This window comes from Spodoptera frugiperda, chromosome 2 (genome assembly GCF_023101765.2).
Source record: "Spodoptera frugiperda isolate SF20-4 chromosome 2, AGI-APGP_CSIRO_Sfru_2.0, whole genome shotgun sequence".
NCBI lineage: Eukaryota > Metazoa > Arthropoda > Insecta > Lepidoptera > Noctuidae > Spodoptera > Spodoptera frugiperda.
Window position 1 is genome coordinate 12,187 of NC_064213.1, and position 23,407 is coordinate 35,593.

The following is a 23,407-nucleotide window of genomic DNA, read 5'->3' on the forward strand; positions in this document are numbered from 1 at the left end:
GTCATTAATGACATCTGTCAACAATGACATCTGTCATCAATGACATCTGTCACCAAGAACTTCTGTCATCAATGACATCTGTCACCAAGAACTTCTGTCATCAATGTCATATGTCAATAGTGACATCTGTCACCAAGAACTTCTGTCATCAATGACATCTGTCAACAATGACATCTGTCGTCATTGACAACTGTCAACAAGCACTTCTGTCATCAATGACATCTGTCACCAAGAACTTCTGTCATCATTGACATCTGTCAAAAATGACATCTTTCACCAAGAACTTCTATCATCAATGACATCTGTCAAAAATGACATCTGTCATCATTGACAACTGTCCACAAGAGCTTCTGTCATCAATGACATCTGTCAACAATGACATCTGTCAACAATGACATCTGTCACCAAGAACTTCTGTCATCAATGACATCTGTCACCAAGAACTTCTGTCATTAATGACATCTGTCAACAATGACATCTGTCACCAAGAACTTCTGTCATCAATGACATCTGTCACCAAGAACTTCTGTCATCAATGACATCTGTCAACAATGACATCTGTCACCAAGAACTTCTGTCATCAATGACATCTGTCAACAAGAACTTCTGTCATCAATGACATCTGTCGTCATTGACAACTGTCAACAAGCACTTCTGTCATCAATGACATCTGTCAACAAGAACTTCTGTCATCAATGACATCTGTCGTCATTGACAACTGTCAACAAGCACTTCTGTCATCAATGACATCTGTCACCAATGACATCTGTCACCAAGAACTTCTGTCATTAATGACATCTGTCAACAGTGACATCTGCTGTCAACAAGCGAGGAATTATGGAATTGCGTGGAAGCAGAACCCAGCGAAGATAGCGACAAGAAAAAGGTTGACAAAGCGTTGGCGCGCATTGCGCTTTCCGTGACACCGGCTATAATTCCGTATATTCGTACAGCGAAGAGTGCACATGAAGCGTGGAAAATACTGCAAAAAGCCTACGAGAGACGTGGCCTGAGCAGAAGGCTAGGTTTACTGCGTAGCCTCTTCAGTACTAAGCTGTCGGAGAATAGCTCAATGGAAGTCTACTTAAACAAAATAAAAGAAATTTTACATCAACTCAATGAAATTGAAGCGCCACTGGACGACGAATTCGTTGCAGTTATCATGCTGAGTGGGCTCACAGATGACTACGACCCACTGATTATGGCGATTGAGCATCCAACTTCCAAACTGTCTACTTGACAGTTGTCATTGATGGCAGAAGTTCTTGTTGACAGTTGTCATTTACGACGGCAGATGTCATTATTGACAGATGTCATTAATGACAGAAGTTCTTGGTGACAGATGTCATTGATGACAGAAGGTCTTGTAGACAGATGTCATTGATGACAGAAGTTCTTGATGACAGATGTCATTGATGACAGAAGTTCTTGTTGACAGATGTCATTGATGACAGAAGTTCTTGATGACAGATGTCATTGATGACAGAAGTTCTTGATGACAGATGTCGTTTTTGACAAAAGTTCTCGTTGACAGTTGTCATTGACGACAAATGTCATTATTGACAGATGCCATTGATGATAGAAGTTCTTGTTGACAGTTATCGTTATTGAGAGATGTCATCGTTGTGACGTCTTTTTAAGATTTTTTTTTTTACAAATGCCATTTTTTCTTTAAGACCCAGGAATCCTGTTAGCTGCGTTTGTCTGAAGTAAGTACAATAATTTTATCGTATTCTGATTTACTGATAGGTCAAATGAAAGTCATTTTTCAATGTTTTTAATAATTTATTTTATCTAGTATCACACATTGGTTCGATTTTATTTATGTAACCAAGTAGAGGTAGGTTAGAACATAATTATGATTTTATTTTTCGTGGAATTAAACAAATATAAATTAACGTTAAGTATTGTGATCAAAGACTCCTTGGTGAGTAACTCGATTAATTACAAATATATTGCGACACTTACAATTTACTTAGAGTATGTACATATTTCATTTCTAATCTTATTTTTAATCATTACTACAAATTAGTAATAACAATAATCATAAAGAGACTATTGAAATTCATAATAAGCTTTCTAAGAAACTTTAGTTCGTGACAATAATTTGGCACAAAACATTAATCACAACAATCCAAGTCCAACATGTGTAACATGTAACGAAACTGGTACGTACGAGTGAAGTATGCAATGAATCTATAATGTCCTGTTGTTTATTTGAACAGTTTACAAATATTTACACTAACACTGGCACGCGCTGACTCCTCACGCGCCGTATATTCTGACGCTATAAGGGAATCTGTCCGCCGACGATGGCGACGGCGACCGCGAGCGGCGGCGGAGCGTGCGCCGCGCGCAGCTCGCCCGGCGGGAAGGCAGGCAGGCCGGCGCGCAGCTCTGCCAGTCGCCGCGCGTTCACGACAATACCGTTTTCTTCTATTTCTCTTCGAGTAACATCGGCAACCACGCTCGCTAACTTAGGGAATAAGATGCTCTCTTCCGTTTGCACGTGCCTATCCGTCGATGTCTTTTCTGTTAAATAATAATACATGGTAAATGATAAATGATAAATGATATTTATTTTGCAAATAGGTTATAAAATAACACTTTTACACGTCAATCTCTTAAATAACTAGATGAGGCCGGCATTTCCTATCTGACTACTCTGAGAAGAAATGCCGAAACAAACTCAGAGATCATTGTCTCTTTTAAAGTCCAGACAAAATCAATTAAAGATGTCGGAGAACCGTGCAAGTTGATTCTGTAGTGGTCTTTTGAGGAAAGAACCACAGCAGTTTGAGCGGACCTGTTCAGATGGCAGCACGCATGTGTCAGTTTACAATCAGCTCAGCTGACGGCTGTTGCTGAATGATCCGACGAACAACACCAACCAAAAGAACATTTGGGTAGGCCACACAAATGCTCAAACTGTCAGAATATAATTTACTAAAAATAAAATGACTAGCAAAAGTCTCACACGGTCCTCAAACTAACAATTTTAAAAGGAAATATAAAAATATAAAAGGAAAAAAAAATATATAAAACAATGTCAAATTATGTTAATGTCAAATTGTATAAAAAATGTAACTATATGTTACAAACATGTCAGCAAGACCTGTGTGGACATTATAGCAGTTCATTCCCAAGCCTGACTATCCTCCAAGTAGTCTTTTATTTTATAAAAAGCTTTACTACAAAGTTTTTCTTTAATAATATTTTTAAATTTACCTAGGTTTAAACTTTGAATATGGCTGGGAATTTTATTGTAAAAGCGTATACATTGACATCTAAACGAACCGCTTATTTTCTTAAGTCTAGTAGTAGGAACAACATATTTATTTTTATTTCTAGTGTTGATATTGTGTATATCACTGTACTTTTTAAATAATTTTATGTTTTTATGAGCATACACTATATTTTCATAGATATATTGAGAGGCAACAGTCATTATATTAATTTCTTTAAATAGTTCCCTGAGAGAATGCCTCGGACTAAGATTATAAATTGATCGAATGGCTCGCTTCTGCAGCACAAAGACAGACTGAATGTCAGCAGCATTCCCCCACAGGAGAATACCATATGACATGATACTATGGAAATAACTAAAGTATACTAGACGCGCTGTATTTACATCAGTTAAATTTCTAATTTTTTTAACGGCATATGCTGCTGAGCTGAGCCTTTTCGACAACTTATCTATATGTGGGGCCCACTGTAGCTTAGCGTCTAGGGTTATACCTAAAAAGATAGCTGAATCTACAGGGTCCAACTCCCCGCCCTTGATTAGCACGCTGGTTTTGACATGCCTAACATTTGGTGTTGTGAATTTAATGCATTTAGTTTTTGATTCATTAAGTAGCAAGTTATTGGCACTAAACCAGCGTACTATTTTTGAGAGAGCACTATTTACATGATCACTGTCTAATTTTCTACGTTTGAGTTTAAATAATAAAGAAGTATCATCAGCAAACAGTACTATCCCATGGTTATCCTTTACAAGGTAAGGTAAGTCATTAATATAAATAAGAAATAAAAACGGACCGAGAATTGACCCCTGCGGAACACCCATCCTAACAACAGACCCGGCAGAAATTTTCCCGTTAATCTCAACTCTCTGAATTCTATTACTCAAGTAAGAGATAAGTAGGTCCAGAGAGTTGCCCCGCATTCCATAATGGGATAGCTTCCTGATCAGTGTTTCATGAAGGACACAATCGAACGCCTTGGATAAGTCACAAAAAACACCCAATGCGTCCCCCGAGTCCTCCCACGCGTCATATATGTGATTAAGAAGTTCAACACCGGCATCAGTTGTTGAACGACCCCTTGTAAATCCAAACTGGTTACCATGCAATAATTTATTTCTATTAAAAAATCTTTGCATCTGATTTAGAATTATTTTTTCAAAAATTTTACTGAATGTAGGTAGTACTGAAATAGGTCTAAAGTTAGTGGGGTCAGAAGTACTACCCGATTTAAATAACGGAGTTATTTTACTATTCTTCATGAGATCAGGAAACACACCACGATCAATACAGTTATTAAAAATTAAAGCTAATACAGGTGCCACAATAGTTATTACAGAGCTGGTAATGTACACAGAATTACCCCACAGGTCAGCAGTCTTTTTCTTATTCAAAGTATGGAACGTTTTAATTATATCTGTATAATCTATGTGTTCAAAATTGAAACTTGAATGGCAAGCTACAACATTTTCTTTTAGTAAAGATTCTGCGACAGTGGGTGATGAATTCAAGGACCTGGTAGTGGAAACAGGAATGTCCGAAAAGAAGTTTTCAAATGCGGCTGCAACTTCAGCATCTGATTTAATTACATTATTATCAATTACCAGATTATATTCACTACTTCTCCTTTTAGATCTTCCTGCTTCACCATTAATAATACTCCAGGTCGCTTTAATTACATTGGAACTGTTTTTTATTTTAGAGCTCAAATATAGTGATTTAGCAATAGAGCAAACTTTTTTAAACAATTTAGAATACTTCTTTACATATTCATTAAATTCAATTGTGTTTATAAATATCCTCTCGTTATAAAGCTCATATAGGCGTTTCCTACTTTTATAGATGCCAGTGGTTGCCCATTGATTGAAAGGCGCATTGCCATGAGCTGGTATGGTTTTAGGTGTGAAGGTAGATTTAAACTCGGTATGGTAAATATTTAAAAAATCATCACACAAGTTATTCGTATTTTTATTCCTTAATAATAAAGGTAATTTGTCAGAGAGTTTAGATTTGAACGTTTCAATGCGTCTTTCAGTCTTTGGGTTAACAATAATATGCGGTTTCGACACTTTATTTACTTTATTTTCTATTGAAATTAATTGTCCACAATGATCTGAATCAAGCAATGATATAATTTGTTTATTAGTTGGTACAATATCAGTATAAATATTATCTAGACAAGTAGCACTAGTAGGAGTTATCCTAGTGGGCTCCAGAAACAGGTTCGTTAGGTTAAATGAAGCAAATAAACTTACAATTCTAGTACTTAAGCTAGAATTTTCCAACAAATTTATATTAAAATCGCCACAAGTAATGATGAATTTATTTGAACTACTGAGTTTATTTAATACTTCATCTAATACTGTTTCAAAACAGTCATACAAACCAGAAGGTGGTCTATACACACTCAAAACAATAAACCGCTCTAATTCCACACAGGCTATTTCAACAGTACGTTCAACAGAGTAACTAACTATATCCTTGCGTTCTTTAAATTTAAGATTGTTATTTATTAAAATTAGTGAACCACCATGTATAGCGTTTTCTCTGCTGAACGAGCTACCAATCTGATGATTACCAAAGTTGAACATTAGCTGATGAGATTTCAGCCAATGCTCAGTAATGCACAAAATGTCAACATTATTACAGTTTAAAAATAATTCTATTTCTAATTCTTTACTCATGAAACCTTGGATGTTTTGGTGTACCAGATTGATAATATTACTGTTGAGTATGCAAGAGGATGACTCTATTGTCTTGCAACTTGGTATTATACAATTTAGAGCTGGGGTCTAAAATCTGACTTTTGGTAAATAATTGGATGATTCTCTCTGTTCAAAAAAGAAGATATAATAAAATAAAGAATCAAACCGAACTTCTTTTGAATCAAGTACGCAACGAATTTTAATAGGTTTAGAATTGTTTTCCACCAGAGATGTGGTATGCTACGTTACAGTGGATGCATTTGGCTTCTACCAGTCATATTAATAGGTATCTACATATAGCTTAGCACTGGTGAAAACGGACTCAGTTAAGCCATGTATTTATATGGAAATATGTGTGCCATGGATGGTTTTTTTGTTTCGACTATGACGATTAAGGCTTCTACTTTCTTTTAAGAAGCCCAATATACTGTTCAATGTAATGAAGTACCGTACCATTATCGTTTAGAGTAGAGAGGTCGGTGGACGGCGTGAGGTCGTGAGCCCGCGGTAGTGGCGCGGTGCCGACGAGTGCCGCGCAGACGGCGCCGCGCTTGGCGCCGGCCGCCGCCGCGCCGCCGCCCATCGAGCGCCAGCGTGGTGGCATCAGGCTCGCGCGCACGTTGCGCTCCGGGTGCACGATTATTATATATAACTGGAATTATTTCTCATGTTATTCTGATTGATTTTCAAAAAAGAACTGTGTTTTATTTAGGTTTTATACCTTAGGACTAAACAAGCAGACGAGCGTGACGCTGGCGCTGAGTGAGATGGTGACCGCCATGCTGGTGACGCGCAGCGGCACGTGGCTCGCCGTGCCGAAGTATAGAGGCACGAACGCTAACCAGATCACACACGTCGTGTACATTGTGAACCCTGAAACGAATGAGAAGTACAATAAAATATGGACTAACCCTGTTTAAATATTGTCTTCCACATGAGAAGTAAGAATCGCACCAATGTGTTTACTCTCGTTGAAGGCCTCGGGGATCTTGCGGGTGAGCACAGCGTACACGGTGCACACGACGATGAGGACGACGGGGTAGAAGAATGCGATGGTGTAGGACGCGTCCACGTACGAGTCACAGACCAGCATGTTGTCCTCCCGCGACGGGTAGTGGTGGATGGCGCGCGCTGGAGAGATGATCTGCCACACTACCACTATCACCACCTGCGTCACATCGTAGCCGAGTCAGTAATACACAAGCTGTAATAATGAATAATTAACATGACGTCCTAGAGACATAACTACGTACTTAAATATACTATATAATATACTAGTATACCCTAATTGCCACAACCTCGTCAGGGTAATTTGGTCAGACTTAATTAATGAAATTTGTTTCAATAGTGATTTACCTGAATAGATACAAGTACGGAGCATATAAAGAGTTGTGATTTGGGAGATATCAGGGAGGGTCTGCGCGCCGAGTGCTTGCTAGCATCGAAGATTCGCGCGATCCTGTTTGTCTTAGTGAGCAACGCGGCGTACACGACGGTGAAGCAGAACCCGGTCCCGAACCTGTCACAGAGTGCAGCTAAGAGTTTGCTTTCCAGTATGCTGTACCGAGCGAAGGAGATGTTTGAACCACCGTACCGCTGCAACGAACACAGCACATCCGTGGGCCTGAAGACGAGTGCGAATGTGACGAGGTAGCACATCATGATGCCGGCCAGCAACACGAACGACAGCTCGCGGCCGCTGGCGCGCACCACGGGCGTGTCGCCGCGCACCGCCCACACCGCCGCCACCAGCCTGCAACACGCGCGCGCTCAGTGCTCGACCACGCGCCCCCCCACGGCCGGGCGGCGCGCCGCACTCACGTGGTCAGCAGCATGCCCAGCGACGAGAAGGCCATGGCTCCTATGGCTGCGGGGGAGTCGGGGCGCAGGTACAGCTCAGGCACGGCCGCGCAGTGCGTGCGCCCGGCGCCCGGCAGCGTGCCCAGCGGACACTCCTCGCACGCCGTCTCTTTGTCCGGGGACCGGATCTGTTTGGACCGAGGATACAGTATCAGAGTCCGCCGCGCGCGGCACGTGTCGCTGGCGGCGGCGTGCGCACCTCGTACTGCGTGCAGTTGAAGCAGTGCCAGCAGCAGCTCTCGCCCTCCACGTACTGCTTGGCCTGGCCCAGCTCGCACTCCGCGCTGCACACCGACTCCGGCGGGTGCGGCTCGCTCCATTTGAATTGAATGTCTACACATACTTGTATAATAATTATAAAGCTGCTTTATTAATATTCATATAAGCACCAACACACCGTACCGTTCATATTCAGCTCGAGCTCGCCGTCGAGGTAGCGGCCCACCGTCAGCCAGCGATACACGCCGGGGGACACTTGCTTAAAGTGAAGTATATTATACCGCGCCGGGCCATCTCCGTTGCTATCAAAATGAAATTGATCTCCGCTGAGGCCTGTGCGCAACATACAATAACATATAAACAGCACGTTTTTTTTTATTCAGGATTAGTATACTTTTGTATCTGCACCGTTGCTCTAGTGGTGAGTAGTCTTAACATGTCATAATACTTAATATATGCCATATATTGAGACTACTTTCCACCACTACATCGTGGGATTTTCGTGATGTGAAAACTATCATACCTCCTTAGGTTTCAAACTATTGTTGTAACGAGTTTCCCTCGAATAGTTTCAGTGGTTAGATACAGTCCCGGGATATTATCGCTTTGTTCCCGTTCTTGAGGGATTTCCGGACGGATTTTCCTAAAATACTCTCTTAGTGTTACCCTACGCACCTCAAAGAACAAATACTATGACAATTTTCAAATATTAAATCTCAGTCACGGAAGCGTTTTATCTTTATATATATAATTCTTCTGTACGTGTGTATGTCACTGAACTTCTCTTAAACGACTGGACCGATTTTGATGAATTTTTTTGTGTGTGTTCAAGGGGATCTGAGAATGGTTTAGATTCACAATTTTGTCCGCTGGACAATGTTTTTTTTAATTAATTTTTAATTAATTAGTAGTTGTTGATTTTGGAATGTTTTACATTGGATACGACAGACGGCGCTACCATCGCAGTGTCAAATATTAATGACGTTAGATATTGTCATAACATTTGAATAATAATTTTCATCAAAATGGTCCAGAATGTTTTAAAATTTAAAATTTTCAAATTAAAGACGTGTAGACAGGACAACGTCTGTCGGGTCCGCTAGTATATATATAAAGATTAAAGTATTCGGAACAATAACTCCAAGAAGCAGAACATCGGGCAAACTCGACATCATCAAAAGTAACCTGTGAAGTGCACTTGTCGCAGGTATCGCAGCAGGGTGGCGCCACTGGCGGGCCGCATGGCGTCGCACAGCCCCGGCCGGCCGCGGCACAGCTCCGCGTGCATGTCCCTGCAACACGCGCCCGTCAACGCTCCGCACCACTCGCGGCCCGCGGGGCACCACTCGCGGCCCGCGGGGGCACCACTCGCGGCCCGCGGGGGCACCACTCGCGGCCCGCGGGGCACCACTCGCGGCCCGCGGGGGCACCACTCGCGGCCCGCGGGGGCACCACTCGCCTGTCGTTACCTGATGGCGTGTGCGAAGGCGAGCACTGCGTCGGTGACGAACTGCAGCTGTGCTTCGAATTCGATGTTGTCTGCAGACAGCCGCTCAGCACCCGTGCAAGCGCGCTCGTACTGCACGTTATACGGCGTTCGCGCACTGCCCGGGTATCGACACTTGAACTGATCTTCCCAAAATTCTGTTAAAAACCACAATCAATCATTGACAATTTCGACTACAATAAAATACTACTAACAAAGTCCCAAAAATAAAATAATTACCCACAAACCAGGGATTCCTAGAATTGTTTTCTACGGTAAGGTTCAGAAAATACTCCCGGAAGCCAAGCACAGGGTTTGCCTGCGGCTGGACGCTGATAGTTCCTTCGACGGCGGCCTCATTTCCATCGGAGACGAGAGCGCGCGCGCTCCAGCCGTCAGAGCCGACCCAGCCGAAAGCATCGGTCGCCCGCATCCGACTGACTGCCGACATTACTCCTGCCACCTCCTGGTCCGAGCCGAACACTATAACACCTAGGGACCTCAAAGCGCGTCAGTAAGCATTGTAGCGACCATCATCTGATGGCGTGATGCACATGTGCACCGAGTGAGTATGTAGACGAGTGGCACACACCTCTCGCGCGCGGCCTGGACAACAGTCTGGCGACGATGGCGTCGTAGGCGCGCTCGTCTGCTTCGCCGGAATCTTTCACCAAGCGTTCTTTGACAGCAATGCAAATGTCGTTTCGAGCTAAAAGTGTTTCTAGTTCTTCAAAGGCCTGAAAATTTTATTAAATATAGTGATGCTATATCATATTAAGAAAACATATCTTACAATACAATATTTAATACAACTCCCACATTTCACATATATATACGTTAAATTTCCCATGCAACTATAATCTATAACATACAAAGAATTAGAAAATCCAATCGTGTGTGCAATAAATGGATTTTGTTGTAACTCAGGGACTATAATTGTAAAGGCAAGTAATGAAATACACACCTTGATCCCGTAATTAGATTCCTCATATATAATAGACACGTAGCGCCACCCAAGCCGCTTGACAATCTCCACCATGGCGCGCACCTGGTGCAGGTCGGAGGGGATCGTGCGCGTGAAGTACTCGAAGCGAGCCTTGTTGGACAGCTCCGGGGACGTGGAGAAGAAGGACACCTGCGACAGACCAGCCGTGAGCTCACTCACTACACTCACAACGCGACAACCATCATGAATAATTCTCACTTATTTACCTTCTGGAACAAATTAAATGGATCGTTAGAAAGTTGTATAATACGGCATTGTACTCAGTAGGTGTTGCAAAAAGTTAAGGAATGACTTGTACCTATTGGCAATAACCTATGAGTAAGTATGAAACGTAACCCCTTTTATCCCCGAAGTGTAATAATAGTGTACACACACTTATCACCATTTGTGTTAGGGTCCCATGTAATAAGTGGGCACAATACCAGACTCCGTGCTACTACTGAGAAATTCGAAAGACCGAAAAAAGCTCAGCAATGCTTTGCTGTGAGTAAGTATTATTATTATTTCGTAGACATCTGACGTCATCTAATTCTGTCAAACAGAATACTTAGAACATGTCTGGGAAAATAAAAAAATACCTAAGTATATTGTCAATCAATGAATAATATTGAAAAGTCATATAGCAGTAGCGCGCACCACGCGGAACACAGAGTACCTGCGGTATCTTGAAGAGCCGCAGCAAGTTGGCGACCTGCACCGAGGTGACGCTGCTGGCGGCGCCCACCACTCCGCTGATAACTTTGCGCACAGCGGTCGCGTTGCACTCGTACTCCTCGTCGTCAATATTGCTGATCGACCCTTACGTACATCAAACAATACAATCAAATATTATGTTCTTAAAGGCTAAATAAATTTGGTAAAGAGTAAACAAGTATCCATCAGTGAGTCTTTTTGCTACCTTTGATAAAATCGAGTGCCATCTCGAGTCCATAGGTGTCGTTATCGCAGTCGTCGAGCACGTGCGCGCCGAGCCGCACTTTGGGCGGGCCGAGGCCGTCGCGGGCCACGGCGTCCAGCGCGAACAGCATGGCCTCCAGCGCCTGCACGCCGCCCTGCGCCATCACCGGCCCGCACGTCGCGCCCTCCGATCTGCTGTGTACCTGCGCATCACAACTATCATTCAAAACTGCTCGCTCATGATATTACTACAGCTCTGATTCTTATTGCAAGTAAAAAAGGTGACAGGTGTGACAGACTATGAGTACCATCATGAGACCGCCGAGGATGATATCGCCCTCAACGACGGCAGCGTGCTTCACGGGCCACACAGTTTCGTTGTCAGAAACTTTCTTCTTTGGCAAAGGTCGTGTCTCCCGCCTCCCATTGCTTGGCGCGCTGGTTGTGGTTTTTGAAACTCCCTTTGATTTACGAGCCATCTTTACTTTGCCTTTAGCATTTGCTATTACAGGCGTACTAATCACATGGTCGCTCTCCGTGGGAATAATTTGCGTCGGGATAGTAAAACTCCTGAGTGCGACCGCGGTGCTAGACGTCGCCGGGTGGATGCTGTAGTTGGCCGGCGTGTGCGTGACCAGCTCCATCCGACGACTCGGCGCTGGGAGCTCGGGGCCGGGAGACGGCCTGGGTCCGATGTGTTGGGACTGTATGCCTTGCAGTGAAGATGCACTTGGCCTAAGTTCGTTATCCTGCTTGCTCTTGTATTTTTTCTTACTGAATAGTTTTGATAAATCGAAAGTTCCAATTAGGGAATGTGGCTCCCTCTTTTGTCTGTAAAGTCTTTTAGGAGTATAGTTTTTTGATATTATAAAGTATTCTTGTGAGAGAGTAGTTTGTGATCTGTATTGAAACAAATTGCTCATATTAAGCAGTTCGTATTCGTAGTTATGAAATGCCATATTTTGTTCGAGAGCCAGTCGGAGCCTGTGTTCGTCCTGCAGCTCGTGCAGTAGATGGGAGCCGGTGTTACCGCTCCCTGTCACATCGCGCGCCCTCGCCTGATGCAGCAGCAGTGCCACTGCGAGCCATCGCAGCATATTCAGGCGCGGTGTTGCTGCCGGCGCGGCTCACTCCTCATCCAAGTAATTTTTTCAAACATTGATGTCAATTGTCATGTCACTAAACTGCAACTGATTAACATCTCCCGCCGCAGTCATCGCAGTCACAGAACACTATAACACAACAAACAGACGAACACCGCGAACACTGGTGAGTGATGAATAAAACTTAAGTTGCTATGATGTATGTGTGTTATAGTTGCTATATAACATTATTTTAATGTCAATTAAAATCAGGAGCAAATAAGTAAATTATAAAGTTTGAAAATTAGTTTAAAAAAAAAATGTCATGAAAGAAATACTATAACATGAACAAGGACGGGACAGGACATTGAGGATGTGGTGAAGCCAAACTAATTGACGAGTCTAGTGCACGTGGAGCGTTATTTACAAAACAAGCGAAGTGTCGAGCGTGTCGCGCGGCACTGTGCGGAGCGGCCGGCGCGCGGCGCGGAGTACGGCCGCGGAGTGCCGGCGCGGCGGCGGAGCGCGGCGGGTGGCGGCGGGGGCGCGGGCGGGGGCGCGGCCGCCGACACTCCGCCGCCGTCACATCTTCCTGCTGGACGTTGGTTTAGCAATACTAAGTACAACTACGATCGCCTCTCGCAATATTAATGAATACATTTGTGGACGTTGATTTGAGGGATTAATAAACTTTACACAATATATAAAATGTGTAACTAATACGTTGTCATCAATTAGTGAATCTTCTATATATATTACTAGCAGACCTGGCAAACTTCATACCGCCTTAAACAATTTTTTCTTACTTTTTCAACCTTCCCTGGACTTCCACAAATAATTCAAGACCAAAATTTTATTTGCCAATCACTCTCGCACAGTTTCATCCATTGCTCGGCTCCTGTTTAAAGTAATACGATGATTTATTATGTAGGCTATAACATAAATATAAAATGTTTAAGTTGAACCAGCAGGTTCAGAGATTAACGCGTTCGAACAAATAAATTATATTCAAAATCAAAGTCAAAGATATAATTATTTATTTCAAATAGACCAAACGGATTTTTTTGAATGTAAAAGCAAATTTTAAAATATAAAAAAATACAGTCTGTTGGGAAATCCTCTAGTGAAGTTATTTGCTCGTTCCAAAGTGTAGATTCCTATGGAGAAGAACGAGGAGGAAACTCCATAGGTTACTCTTTTTCAATCAGGTTTGCAATAATACAATTTATGTTACGTTGTTTCGTTAGTTCAATAATTATAGGAGGACAATGTTACGCCAATATTCAGTCAAATAGATAGAAAAAGGAAATAAATAACCTTGTAACAAACAGTCTGGAGCTGAACAGTCCTAGTTGACAACACCCGTTCACGATCATGATACGTACACCAGCACCGAACAACTCAAGCATGTTGGAGGGAATCGAGTGTTCCAATCCCCGAGCCACCGCCAATAAGAGCTTTAAGTGAGCATGACAACTCCAAGCTCATCTTTATATATAAAATCAATTGTTGTTCGTTAGTCTCGTTAAAACTCGAAAACGGCTAGTTTGACAGATTTTGGTCTTGAATAATTCAAGACAAAAAACTGTTTGAGGCGGTACAAAGTTTGCCGAGCCACCTAGTACATTATAATAATAATTAATTGCTCTTGATGTTTATATAAGATGTTCTAAATGTATCTGCCACGGATTTAATGGGAGGTAGTGATGTGTTTGAAGATTACATTACATTCCGACAGATACATGATATAGCACTACAAGTCAACGATAGACAACAACAAAATTGATGACACAGAAGATGTTTCACGTCATCGTCAGCCAGTAATTACCTCATTGTGATATATTATATGTCATGTCTCATTGTAAATGAAGCTACGACGTAGAAAGATACTACCACGTAGACTTGCTACGCCGTAGAACCAAGCTACGAGGCAGAACGACACCGACACATAGAATTAAGCTACGCCGTAGAACCAAGCTACGAGGTAGAACGACACTGCTACATGGAATTAAGCTACGCCGTAGAACCAAGCTACGAGGTAGAACGACACTGCTACATAGAATTAAGCTACGCCGTAGAACCAAGCTACGAGGTAGAACGACACTGCTACATAGAATTAAGCTACGCCGTAGAACCAAGCTACGAGGTAGAACGACACTGCTACATAGAATTAAGCTACGCCGTAGAACCAAGCTACGAGGTAGAACGACACTGCTACATAGAATTAAGCTACGCCGTAGAACCAAGCTACGAGGTAGAACGACACTGCTACATGGAATTAAGCTACGCCGTAGAACCAAGCTACGAGGTATTACGACACTGCTACATAGAATTAAGCTACGCCGTAGAACCTAGCTACGAGGTAGAACGACACTTTTTTTACATTTAATGGGTCGACGTTTGACCGCTATCTCACCTGATGGTAAGTGATGATGCGGCCTACGGTGGAGCACGTCTGCCCATAAGCAACCTATTCACTCGGGCCTTGAAGACACCCAGGTTATACCCATCATGAAACACAGACTCCGGCAAGGAGTTCCACTCCCTAGCAGTTCGCACAAGGAAGCTTGAAGCGAAGCGCTTCGTGCGAGTGGGTGGGATATCTACCATGAAGCGGTGACGCCTCGCCGATTGTCTTGTGGTTCGATGATGAAAAGGACTAGGGGGAATCAAGTTGTGCAATTCCCCCGCACACTCTCCGAAATGTATCCGGTAAAAAACGGAAAGGCTTGCGACCTTGCGCCTGTGTTCAAGGCTTTGAAGCCGGGCCTCCACAAGCGCATCATCGTTGATGAGCTTCTTGGCACGCCTTTCAATGTGTTCGAGCGCATCTAGCTGGCATTTAGCCGAGCCGTCCCAAAGGTGAGAACAGTACTCCATACATGACCGAACCTGCGCTTGGTACAGGCTCAGCAGTTGTTTCGGTGTGAAGTACCGTCTCACCTTCGAGAGGATACCCAACTTCCTACCAGCCAGATGCGCCTTCGACTCTATATAAGAGCCGAAGTTTAGCGTTGGCGATAGAGTTACGCCCAGAAGCTCTAGATGATCCGATATTAGAACGGATACATTTCGGAAAGTAGGAGCCAGCGGAAATTGACTCCGTTTGACAGAGAATAGACACGCCTGGGTTTTGGTAGCGTTGAAATTAACCAAGTTGGCGTCACCCCAATCGGAGACCGCCTTCAAGGACGAGTTCAACCGTTCGACCATGGATTCTCTTAGAGACTGGATCTGTGTTCCGCTAGTCCGCGCATCGGACACATACCTTTCAACAACTGTGCTGTCATCTGCATACCCAAAGATACCGGGCTTAAGCAGGTCGTTGATGTGCAGCAAAAAGAGCGTTGCTGAAAGTACTGACCCCTGAGGGACTCCGGCGTTGATACCAAATTGGTCAGACGAGCAGCCATCGATGACTACTCGAATTGACCGATCCCTCAGGAAGTCTGCAATCCATCTGCACAGATCAGCGGGAAGTCCATATGCAGGAAGCTTGCCGATAAGGCTGTCGTGCCAAACCCTGTCAAAGGCCTTCGATATATCGAGTGAGACCGCTATTGCCTCCCCGTGCTTCTCTATGGCCTCGCTCCAAATGTGGGTGGCATACGCAAGAAGGTCCCCAGTGGATCGGTTGCGCCGAAACCCATACTGCTGATCGCTGAGGAGGTCGTTACCTTCAAGGTATGCCAGGAGCCTGTTGTTTAGTACACGTTCCATACTCTTACAGAGTATGGACGTGACTGAGATTGGTCGGTAATTGATAGGGTCGGCACGACTACCTTTTTGGGCACAGGCTGCACGTTGGCTAGCTTCCATGCAACCGGCACTTGACCAGTCTCCAAGGAAAGTCGAAACAGGCGTGTCAAGATTGGAGACAACTCAGGCGCACAGGTTTTTAAAAACGGCCGGGATTCCGTCGGGGCCACTGGCCTTGTTCACGTCGAGATTACGCAACGTCTTATACACCTCCTGCTGTCGGATGCGAATTTTCGACATTTTCGTCTCGCATAGGTTATTTAGAGAAGGAGGTATAGCGCCACCAGTATCAAGACGTGAAGATTCCGCAAATAGAGAAGCAAACAGGTTTGCCTTCTCTACCGCGGTGTGTGCCAGCGTCCCGTTAGGCCCCAGGAGAGGTGTCCTATACGCCAAAACAGCTCATACCCTGTCTGTATACCAAACTTGAAATCCATACAGTAGTTTCGGCGTAATTGGTCAGTTTTATAGAATTAAGCTACGCCGTAGAATAGTTACGAGGTAGAAACTGCTACATAGAATTAAGCTACGCCGTAGAACCAAGCTACGAGGTAGTACGACACTGCTACATAGAATTAAGCTACGCCGTAGAAATAGCTACGAGTTACTTGCTTAGCTACGCCGTAGAACCATTCTACGAGGTAGAACGACTGCTACATGGAATTAAGCTACGCCGTAGAACCAAACACGATAAAACTGCTACATGGTAGGTTCCTGAACTAGGACATCATTGGTTTCAGGCTAGAATATGGAAAAGTAATAAAATGTTAAATAACTATGATTAAATGCCATTAAGTAAAGATAAACGACGACAGTAGTAATTCGAGTCAATCACCGATCATGTCAGCGAAATTGTGACACAACGCAATATGTTATGAAAGTTTTATTTACTCGTTCAGTTAAACAGTTAGTACGTTCACGAAAACGGACGCGACTCCATCGCATCGCATTCACTTCATTAGGTTTAGTAGTTGTCCCAGTGTTTAAATATATCTTTTTACTCTACATCTTAGAGTTTATCTTGAACTCATCCCAACTCCAAGCAGTAGTTATATTTAATTTTATTAATACGTATGATGTGTGATAAATGTGACGTCATGTTAATGATGATATTCTCGGTTATTTAAACGCAAGTACTGAATGTTTTGAAACTACATTTGGAGTGACTCATTTATTATAGTATACATCAAAAAATAACAACAGCGAGACTTAACTACCTAAACACAAAGCCTTTTCGTAACATTTTCCAGAGCCGAGTCAATCGTCGTATTCAAAGGGAATGTGTGGCGTAGAGCGCGGCGTTGGGCGGCAGCAGGCACGCGTCGTCCGTGTGGTCGTGCTGCGTCTGGTGGAACTTGTGGTCGCGCGCCGGCGCCGCGCGCACCGACACCGCCGCGCGACACCACGCCGCGCGCGCCAGCTCCTGCCCCAGGGCCAGGCACGCGGCCTCCGGGGCCTTGGCAGTCTGCTCGGGCTGCCCAGTCCACCCAACCTGCCCGGGCTGCCCAGCGTGCCCAACCTGCCCGGGCTGTGAGTCGCGTGCCTTCAAAGCCTGCCCCGCCCCACAGCATACGAACACGTGCGCGCATCCCTCGGATGGAGCTGCTCGCCATCTGTGTCATATTCAATGAGTCAAGAGTTGGCAAAACGAAAGTATTAACCAAGAAGTGACTGGATGAAACAAATTAGTAAATGTTAACATAATCGGACTTGCGTAATTTAATGTCAGTATTTAAAACTAGCGAAATATTATAATCGTCACACAATAAGAAGTCACTTTTGACATCTGCCGCTCTACAAATTTTAAGTTACGAAATTTATAACAAACAATACGAATATTACATACATAGCCGTATATTGCAGGTATACATTAGCGCTGCATCCAGGGGCTATCCTTAAAAATGGTGGCCAAATTCTAAACTCGCGGCCACCCACCCATTGCGTTGCAATGTCCAGGGTCATGGTGGCTGGAATGTAAATAATAAATTAGGATTTTGTTACATTTCGCCATTGCCATTGTAAATCATTGTTGTATGGTCTGAAATGTATTGCTGCCACGGTTACTACGTGTCGAGGACGGTTACTTCGAAGAGGACAAAACAATGCGAATGCTGTAGTAGGTAGAAGCCGCGGGCTTACTGCTAGTGTGGGACACGCTGAAGTACATCTTCCTGGTATCTCCGTCGGCCACCACGCCGAAGTCGATGACGGCAGGCTGCACGCACAGTATCGGGAACTCCAGGTCCAGCACCAGTTGGACCGTCTGCGGAATGGAACAGGTTGTGAGAGCCTCGTCGCAGTCAGCTGCTAACCGTCGGTGCATACATTGGAACAAGGTGGTACTTTTAGGACGTTGTCATCGTCGAATATGTGCAGTGGCGTAGCAGTGACGCTGCGCGGCGGGTACACGGGCGCCTGGCAGGGCCCGGCCGACGCCGCGGCCGCCGCGGGCCACACCTGGCTCGTGTTCACTGCCACCTCCACACACATCTGTGCAGCATTTCAAATTTTACGTTGCTATGCTAGGTTTGTGTTAAAATCAACAGTAATATTATGTATAACTAACGTACTACTAATGCTTACAAAGTGATGACGAATTATTGTTTGTTGCTAGCACTGTGCAAAATGTAACGAAACACATTACGAAGAAAGTACATTGTGTCTCCAGAAGCAGGTGCAGTCAGTAAGTTGAAACAAGAAATCAGTTGAAATGAAGGTGGGCGTGGCACCTCTACACAGGAGGTGGGCTCGAGGCGCAGCGGGTCGGCGCGGTGGCGCGCGGACAGACGCAGCTGGCAGCCGCAGCCGGCGCCGCACGGGCCGCGGCTGAGCGCGCGGCGCGGCAGCTCGTCGGGCGCCGCCGCCGTGTGCTCGCGCACCACGCACCACGGCGCCTCCGTCTCCGCGCCCAGCTCCAGCACGCCGCTGCCCACGTTCATCACGTGGAAGCGCTTGCGGACCCTGAGGACGCCACGGCTCAATCATACTGGACCATGTAACACTTTTTAGATAAAAGCCTTTGAATTCCCTAAAAACTCTCTATTTTTACGAGTAACGAATAATTTGAAAAAGGGTACAAGAATCTTGCCATACTTCCTTTGCCTGAGCCTAAAATTACTAAATGTATGCAACATAATCCAGGCAATTGATGAAATATATTATTGTAAATATATTATAAAATATTATGTAATATAGCTCTAATACTTGTATGTGTTCTGTGTTGAGTTTGTCGAGTTACACAGTTGGTAGGAGGATATCGTACGGTGTAAGCACACCTTAGCACGTCTCCGTATGGAAGGTCGAGTGCACAGAGACGCACGCGGAGCTCGCGACACGACACGCGCAGGCTGCCGGCGCGCTCCACCTGGCGCAGGCGCACCCGCTGCGGCGGCGGCTCGGGGCGCCACCAGCTCGGCCTGCGCACACCAGTGTCAGAACCCCGCGGTCCCCGCCTCACCGACTGCTAGACGCCCGTATAGAGGCCGCGCGATGCCCTCACCCCGCGTACTGCAGCGGCTGCAGGCGCAGCAACAGGTCGACGTCGGGCGCGCGCTCCGCGTCGTGCTGCGGCGCGGCCAGCGCCAGCTCCCAGTCGGCGCAGTGTCCGGGCGGCAGCGTGCACACCTCGGGCGTCACCTGCGGACACCGGCACACGCCGCCATCACTGAATTAACTTTAAAATTACAGAAAAAAGAGCAGGATAAGTGATGTAACGAATGCCATATTAAAAAAATACAAATACAAGTATTATTTATTTTATCAATGAAGCCATATCTATACATTAGATGGTAGACATTCGCGAATACGAATACACCATAAATGTATGCCACAAATTACTTTAAAGTCTGTTCGAAGAACTTCAATTCTCTATAACTTTTCTATTAGACTTATTGTGTGTTCTACTAACCGAGTAGAAATGCGGTCGTAGGTATAACTGCTGACAATGCATGTGCAATGTTGTGTCGGGTAAAGGTACATATTTATGATGGTTATAAAGTCACGGATTTCTTACTATTGGACTGTCACACGAAGGGATAACGAATACGGATTGGTTAATATTTTGCACGGTTCACTAAATTGCCGTCACCTGATATGATTTTAATAAATATTTCAAGATGTCTGCTTAAAATAACTGGGCACAAACGATACACGTCACGCTGAGTCTGAAAGGTTACGTACCGAGTAGTAGCCGTCAGTCTGCGGGCCGCAGTCGGGCGCGAGGTAGATGTCGAAGCCGGTCTCCACCTCCACGAAGGAGCACGAGTCGCTCGACTCGCCCGCCAGCTCCGCTACAACGCAGCGCATATATTGCATACATATACCGTGTGGGGACACCTCTTATGACTTAATTAGAACCACATATTTGTTATCATCATGGCTGACAATATAAAAAAATTAGTAGGTAAGCCAAAAAGTGTATTATTCTCTTTGAGCTAATTTAAACACCTTTTACAAATACGGCATTATAGCAGCCGCGCCGCATGTCCGTAACATTCCTAGACAACCTACAACATTGCAGCTTGCCTGTGGTCAAGGTACATGGAGCTGTTCATACAGAATTAAATATTTGATTTATTAAATTTGAATGAAAATTTCATATTTTTTCTGTTTTCGTTGAAGTATTTGGTTGAATTATGCTTCTGTGGACGAGTACTACTAGTAGTTTCATTTAAGTTATATGAACGATCTCCATACTGTATAATATGCATACGAACACGGACTAATACATATAGTTATATAATATGTATAATATAATACGTACACATACACATATATGTATGTACATAATATGTACGTGCAGACTACTCACCCTGGAACGCGGTGACGCAGGAGCAGGAGCGCGGCGGCACGTCGTAGTAGCGGATGTACAGCCGGAACGGCAGCTCGTCCTGCGGGTACTCTGTGCGACAGTCACATGTTACCACTCACTGTCCCCCACTATTGAAGCTCTAGTCATAGCTTAGCACAAATATACTGTGGTGGTGTGAACAGATTATGAACCAAACGTGAATAACAAGCATCAAGTTACATGTAGTTCGTATTCGTCATCCGATATCATCATTATATTGAATGACTTGCTTTTGCCATGAGTAGATGGGACGCATTTTAATTTAAATAAAGCTAAACATTATTTTATTTCACGTATTTTTTTTATGTAAAAGTTATTTTGTTTTATTCGGCATAAGGTTATTTTCCTAAACTACTTCAGTTGTTTTGCGCAAAGAGAAAATACGAGTGAATAATATCGGACGCAGAGCCTGTACTGAGCAGAGGGTGAGATACCGTAGCTGGCGGCGGTGTACGCGTGCACGAGCAGCGGCGCGCGCGACGTGTTGCGGGCGCGCAGCACGCGGCGCGCGTCCGACGCAGACATCCTGCACACACACACACACACGTGTACTGCGGCAGAATATCTGTTGTGGGTTAGACAAATGTGGGCTCGAGTGCGACAGGACACAGGATTGTGCGGGTTTACAATTTTGTAATTCAACATAATTCTACTCGTAGGTATTGTGTATAATTGTGCCACGTGGAATTCCTGACGCACATATACACGGTTCCGGAGAGCGACAGACGCGCGAGGTTGTAGCTGCAGCCGATTACATTTGTAATTAGAGTCCGCACGATCCAAGAAGTCAATTCTGACAGATGCAACGTAGTGAGAGTAAATAAGATCGGTTGCTGTTTACGACCGATTCCTTAGTCACATCGAGTAAACATAGTTACAGTTTGTAATTACTGGATTAGAAAATATCATTGTAACGTGAGACTGCGTAGAGCATTGACGAATGAATGACATCAAGAGGTTTTTGAAAGATCCACACCAATACACATATTCTAAGTCAGTCCTGTCGACTATAATGTAGCCACGTACCACATGGTGGGGATGTCGTCCAGGCTGGGCGCGGGCGGCGCGGCGATGGCCAGCTGCAGCGGGGCGCCCACCGCCTCCACCCACACGTCCAGCACTATCGGCTCGATGTTGTCGATCTATTGGAGTTACTGTCTCACTATCTCACTGTCTGCTGTACTGCTGTACAGTCATCTCAAGTGAGCGTTGCTTAGCGCTACGAGCCGAAACGTACACAATAATACTTTGACTAAATCGAGATTCATATTAGTAAATTAAGCAATTTGGTGGCATTCATTAAATGAGAACAGCTACGTAAATCTCGCGACAACCTTTATTTCATAACATATACATAAAATGTGTTGAGTAAGTGTTCAAAATGTTTTGTTTATATGTAACGTTGCACGTTATTTTGAATATTTCGTGAACAAAGAAATAATAAATATCACACCTACCCTACCTAAACAGAAAGAATAATCATTACAAAAAAATACCTAAATACCCGCGCGCCGCGCGCTGCGTTAGCTACCTGCCGCGGCACGGTAACCGGTTCGGCACGATCCCCTCCACCTAGACTGCGACTCGCCGCGCTAGTACTTAGTATTCCCTGGCGCCGGCGAGAAGCTATATTAGGCAACCGACTAGAATCATCCCGAACTACCACGCAACCGCGACAGAAGAAAGTCACCTACCGCAACAGTGTCGCGAATTACAATTATTTTAATTAATTTAATTTATAAAATCAAACAATTATCCGTACCTCAATTTCTACCAAGTGCTTATTACTATTAAATTCAGTGTTAACCCCAGATCGGGTGAGTGTTGCAAAACAAATCCTTACTGCTTATTAGCTACCTAATCGCTGCATGATTTGCTATTTTTCATTGTTCTTTGTTAGTAATTGTGTCTCGTAATGTTTTATATCAGTAACTAATGTTTAAAAGTAATTTAGTAATGTTTTGTGTTGTTATGTGTTTAAAGGGCTAATATAGTACCTAAATGCTATATTGTCATCTAAATATCTAAATACCCGTTAATCTAAATTGACGGTTGACTTAGGTCATACATTTCCTTTGTTCTAATATTTTTAATTCTACCCGTAGTATAATATGTATCTACCTACATGTTTTAATTATTTTAATACTTTTAATTTTTGTTAACTTCAATTTAATTAATCCTGCAAATCATCAAAGTAACTTCTTTTGCTATTGTACCACGCTGCCTGGACTGCCTCATCTCGATAGCTGCTTAGTGCTAGAACACTGCTTCCCTTTAGTAGACCGTGTTAGTGGGATCG

The 23,407-nt window shown here is 44.1% G+C and overlaps 2 protein-coding genes across 2 annotated transcripts in view; both read right to left on the minus strand.

Moving 5' to 3' along the window:
* Nucleotides 1-1,764: 1,764 nt before the first annotated feature.
* LOC118269146 (metabotropic glutamate receptor) lies at nt 1,765-9,317 on the minus strand. The gene is made up of 10 exons (XM_050704289.1): nt 9,215-9,317; nt 8,213-8,362; nt 8,010-8,179; nt 7,772-7,938; nt 7,545-7,703; nt 7,307-7,469; nt 6,905-7,118; nt 6,672-6,823; nt 6,404-6,602; nt 1,765-2,532 (listed from the first exon to the last, which is right to left on the minus strand). Exons 1-10 carry the CDS (start codon nt 9,315-9,317, stop codon nt 2,288-2,290), a joined length of 1,722 nt encoding a protein of 573 aa, XP_050560246.1. The 3' UTR covers nt 1,765-2,287.
* A 2,165-nt stretch (nt 9,318-11,482) lies between these two features.
* Nucleotides 11,483-23,407, minus strand: part of LOC118269148 (uncharacterized) — a 52,919-nt gene continuing 40,994 nt past the window's right edge. Inside the window, exons 27-38 of the mRNA XM_050699364.1 lie at nt 22,135-22,250; nt 21,543-21,634; nt 21,070-21,159; nt 20,439-20,548; nt 19,759-19,895; nt 19,535-19,675; nt 18,989-19,220; nt 18,603-18,749; nt 18,399-18,522; nt 18,106-18,226; nt 17,477-17,872; nt 11,483-11,621 (exon numbers count right to left, since the gene is read on the minus strand). Of these exons, the coding sequence (XP_050555321.1) occupies nt 17,530-17,872; nt 18,106-18,226; nt 18,399-18,522; nt 18,603-18,749; nt 18,989-19,220; nt 19,535-19,675; nt 19,759-19,895; nt 20,439-20,548; nt 21,070-21,159; nt 21,543-21,634; nt 22,135-22,250 (1,653 nt within the window). The 3' untranslated portion in view covers nt 11,483-11,621; nt 17,477-17,529. The remainder of the gene's footprint in view (nt 11,622-17,476; nt 17,873-18,105; nt 18,227-18,398; nt 18,523-18,602; nt 18,750-18,988; nt 19,221-19,534; nt 19,676-19,758; nt 19,896-20,438; nt 20,549-21,069; nt 21,160-21,542; nt 21,635-22,134; nt 22,251-23,407) is intronic.

Coding starts and splice junctions, on each gene's coding strand:
- LOC118269146 (XM_050704289.1), bottom strand. CDS start 9,317: ATGCACGCGGAGCTGTGCCGCGGCCGGCCGGGGCTGTGCGACGCCATG. Junction 7,119..7,306: donor CCGTACTTGTATCTATTCAG/GTAAATCACTAT, acceptor GATGTGACGCAG/GTGGTGATAGTGGTAGTGTG. Junction 2,533..6,403: donor CTCTACTCTAAACGATAATG/GTACGGTACTTC, acceptor ATTATTTAACAG/AAAAGACATCGACGGATAGG.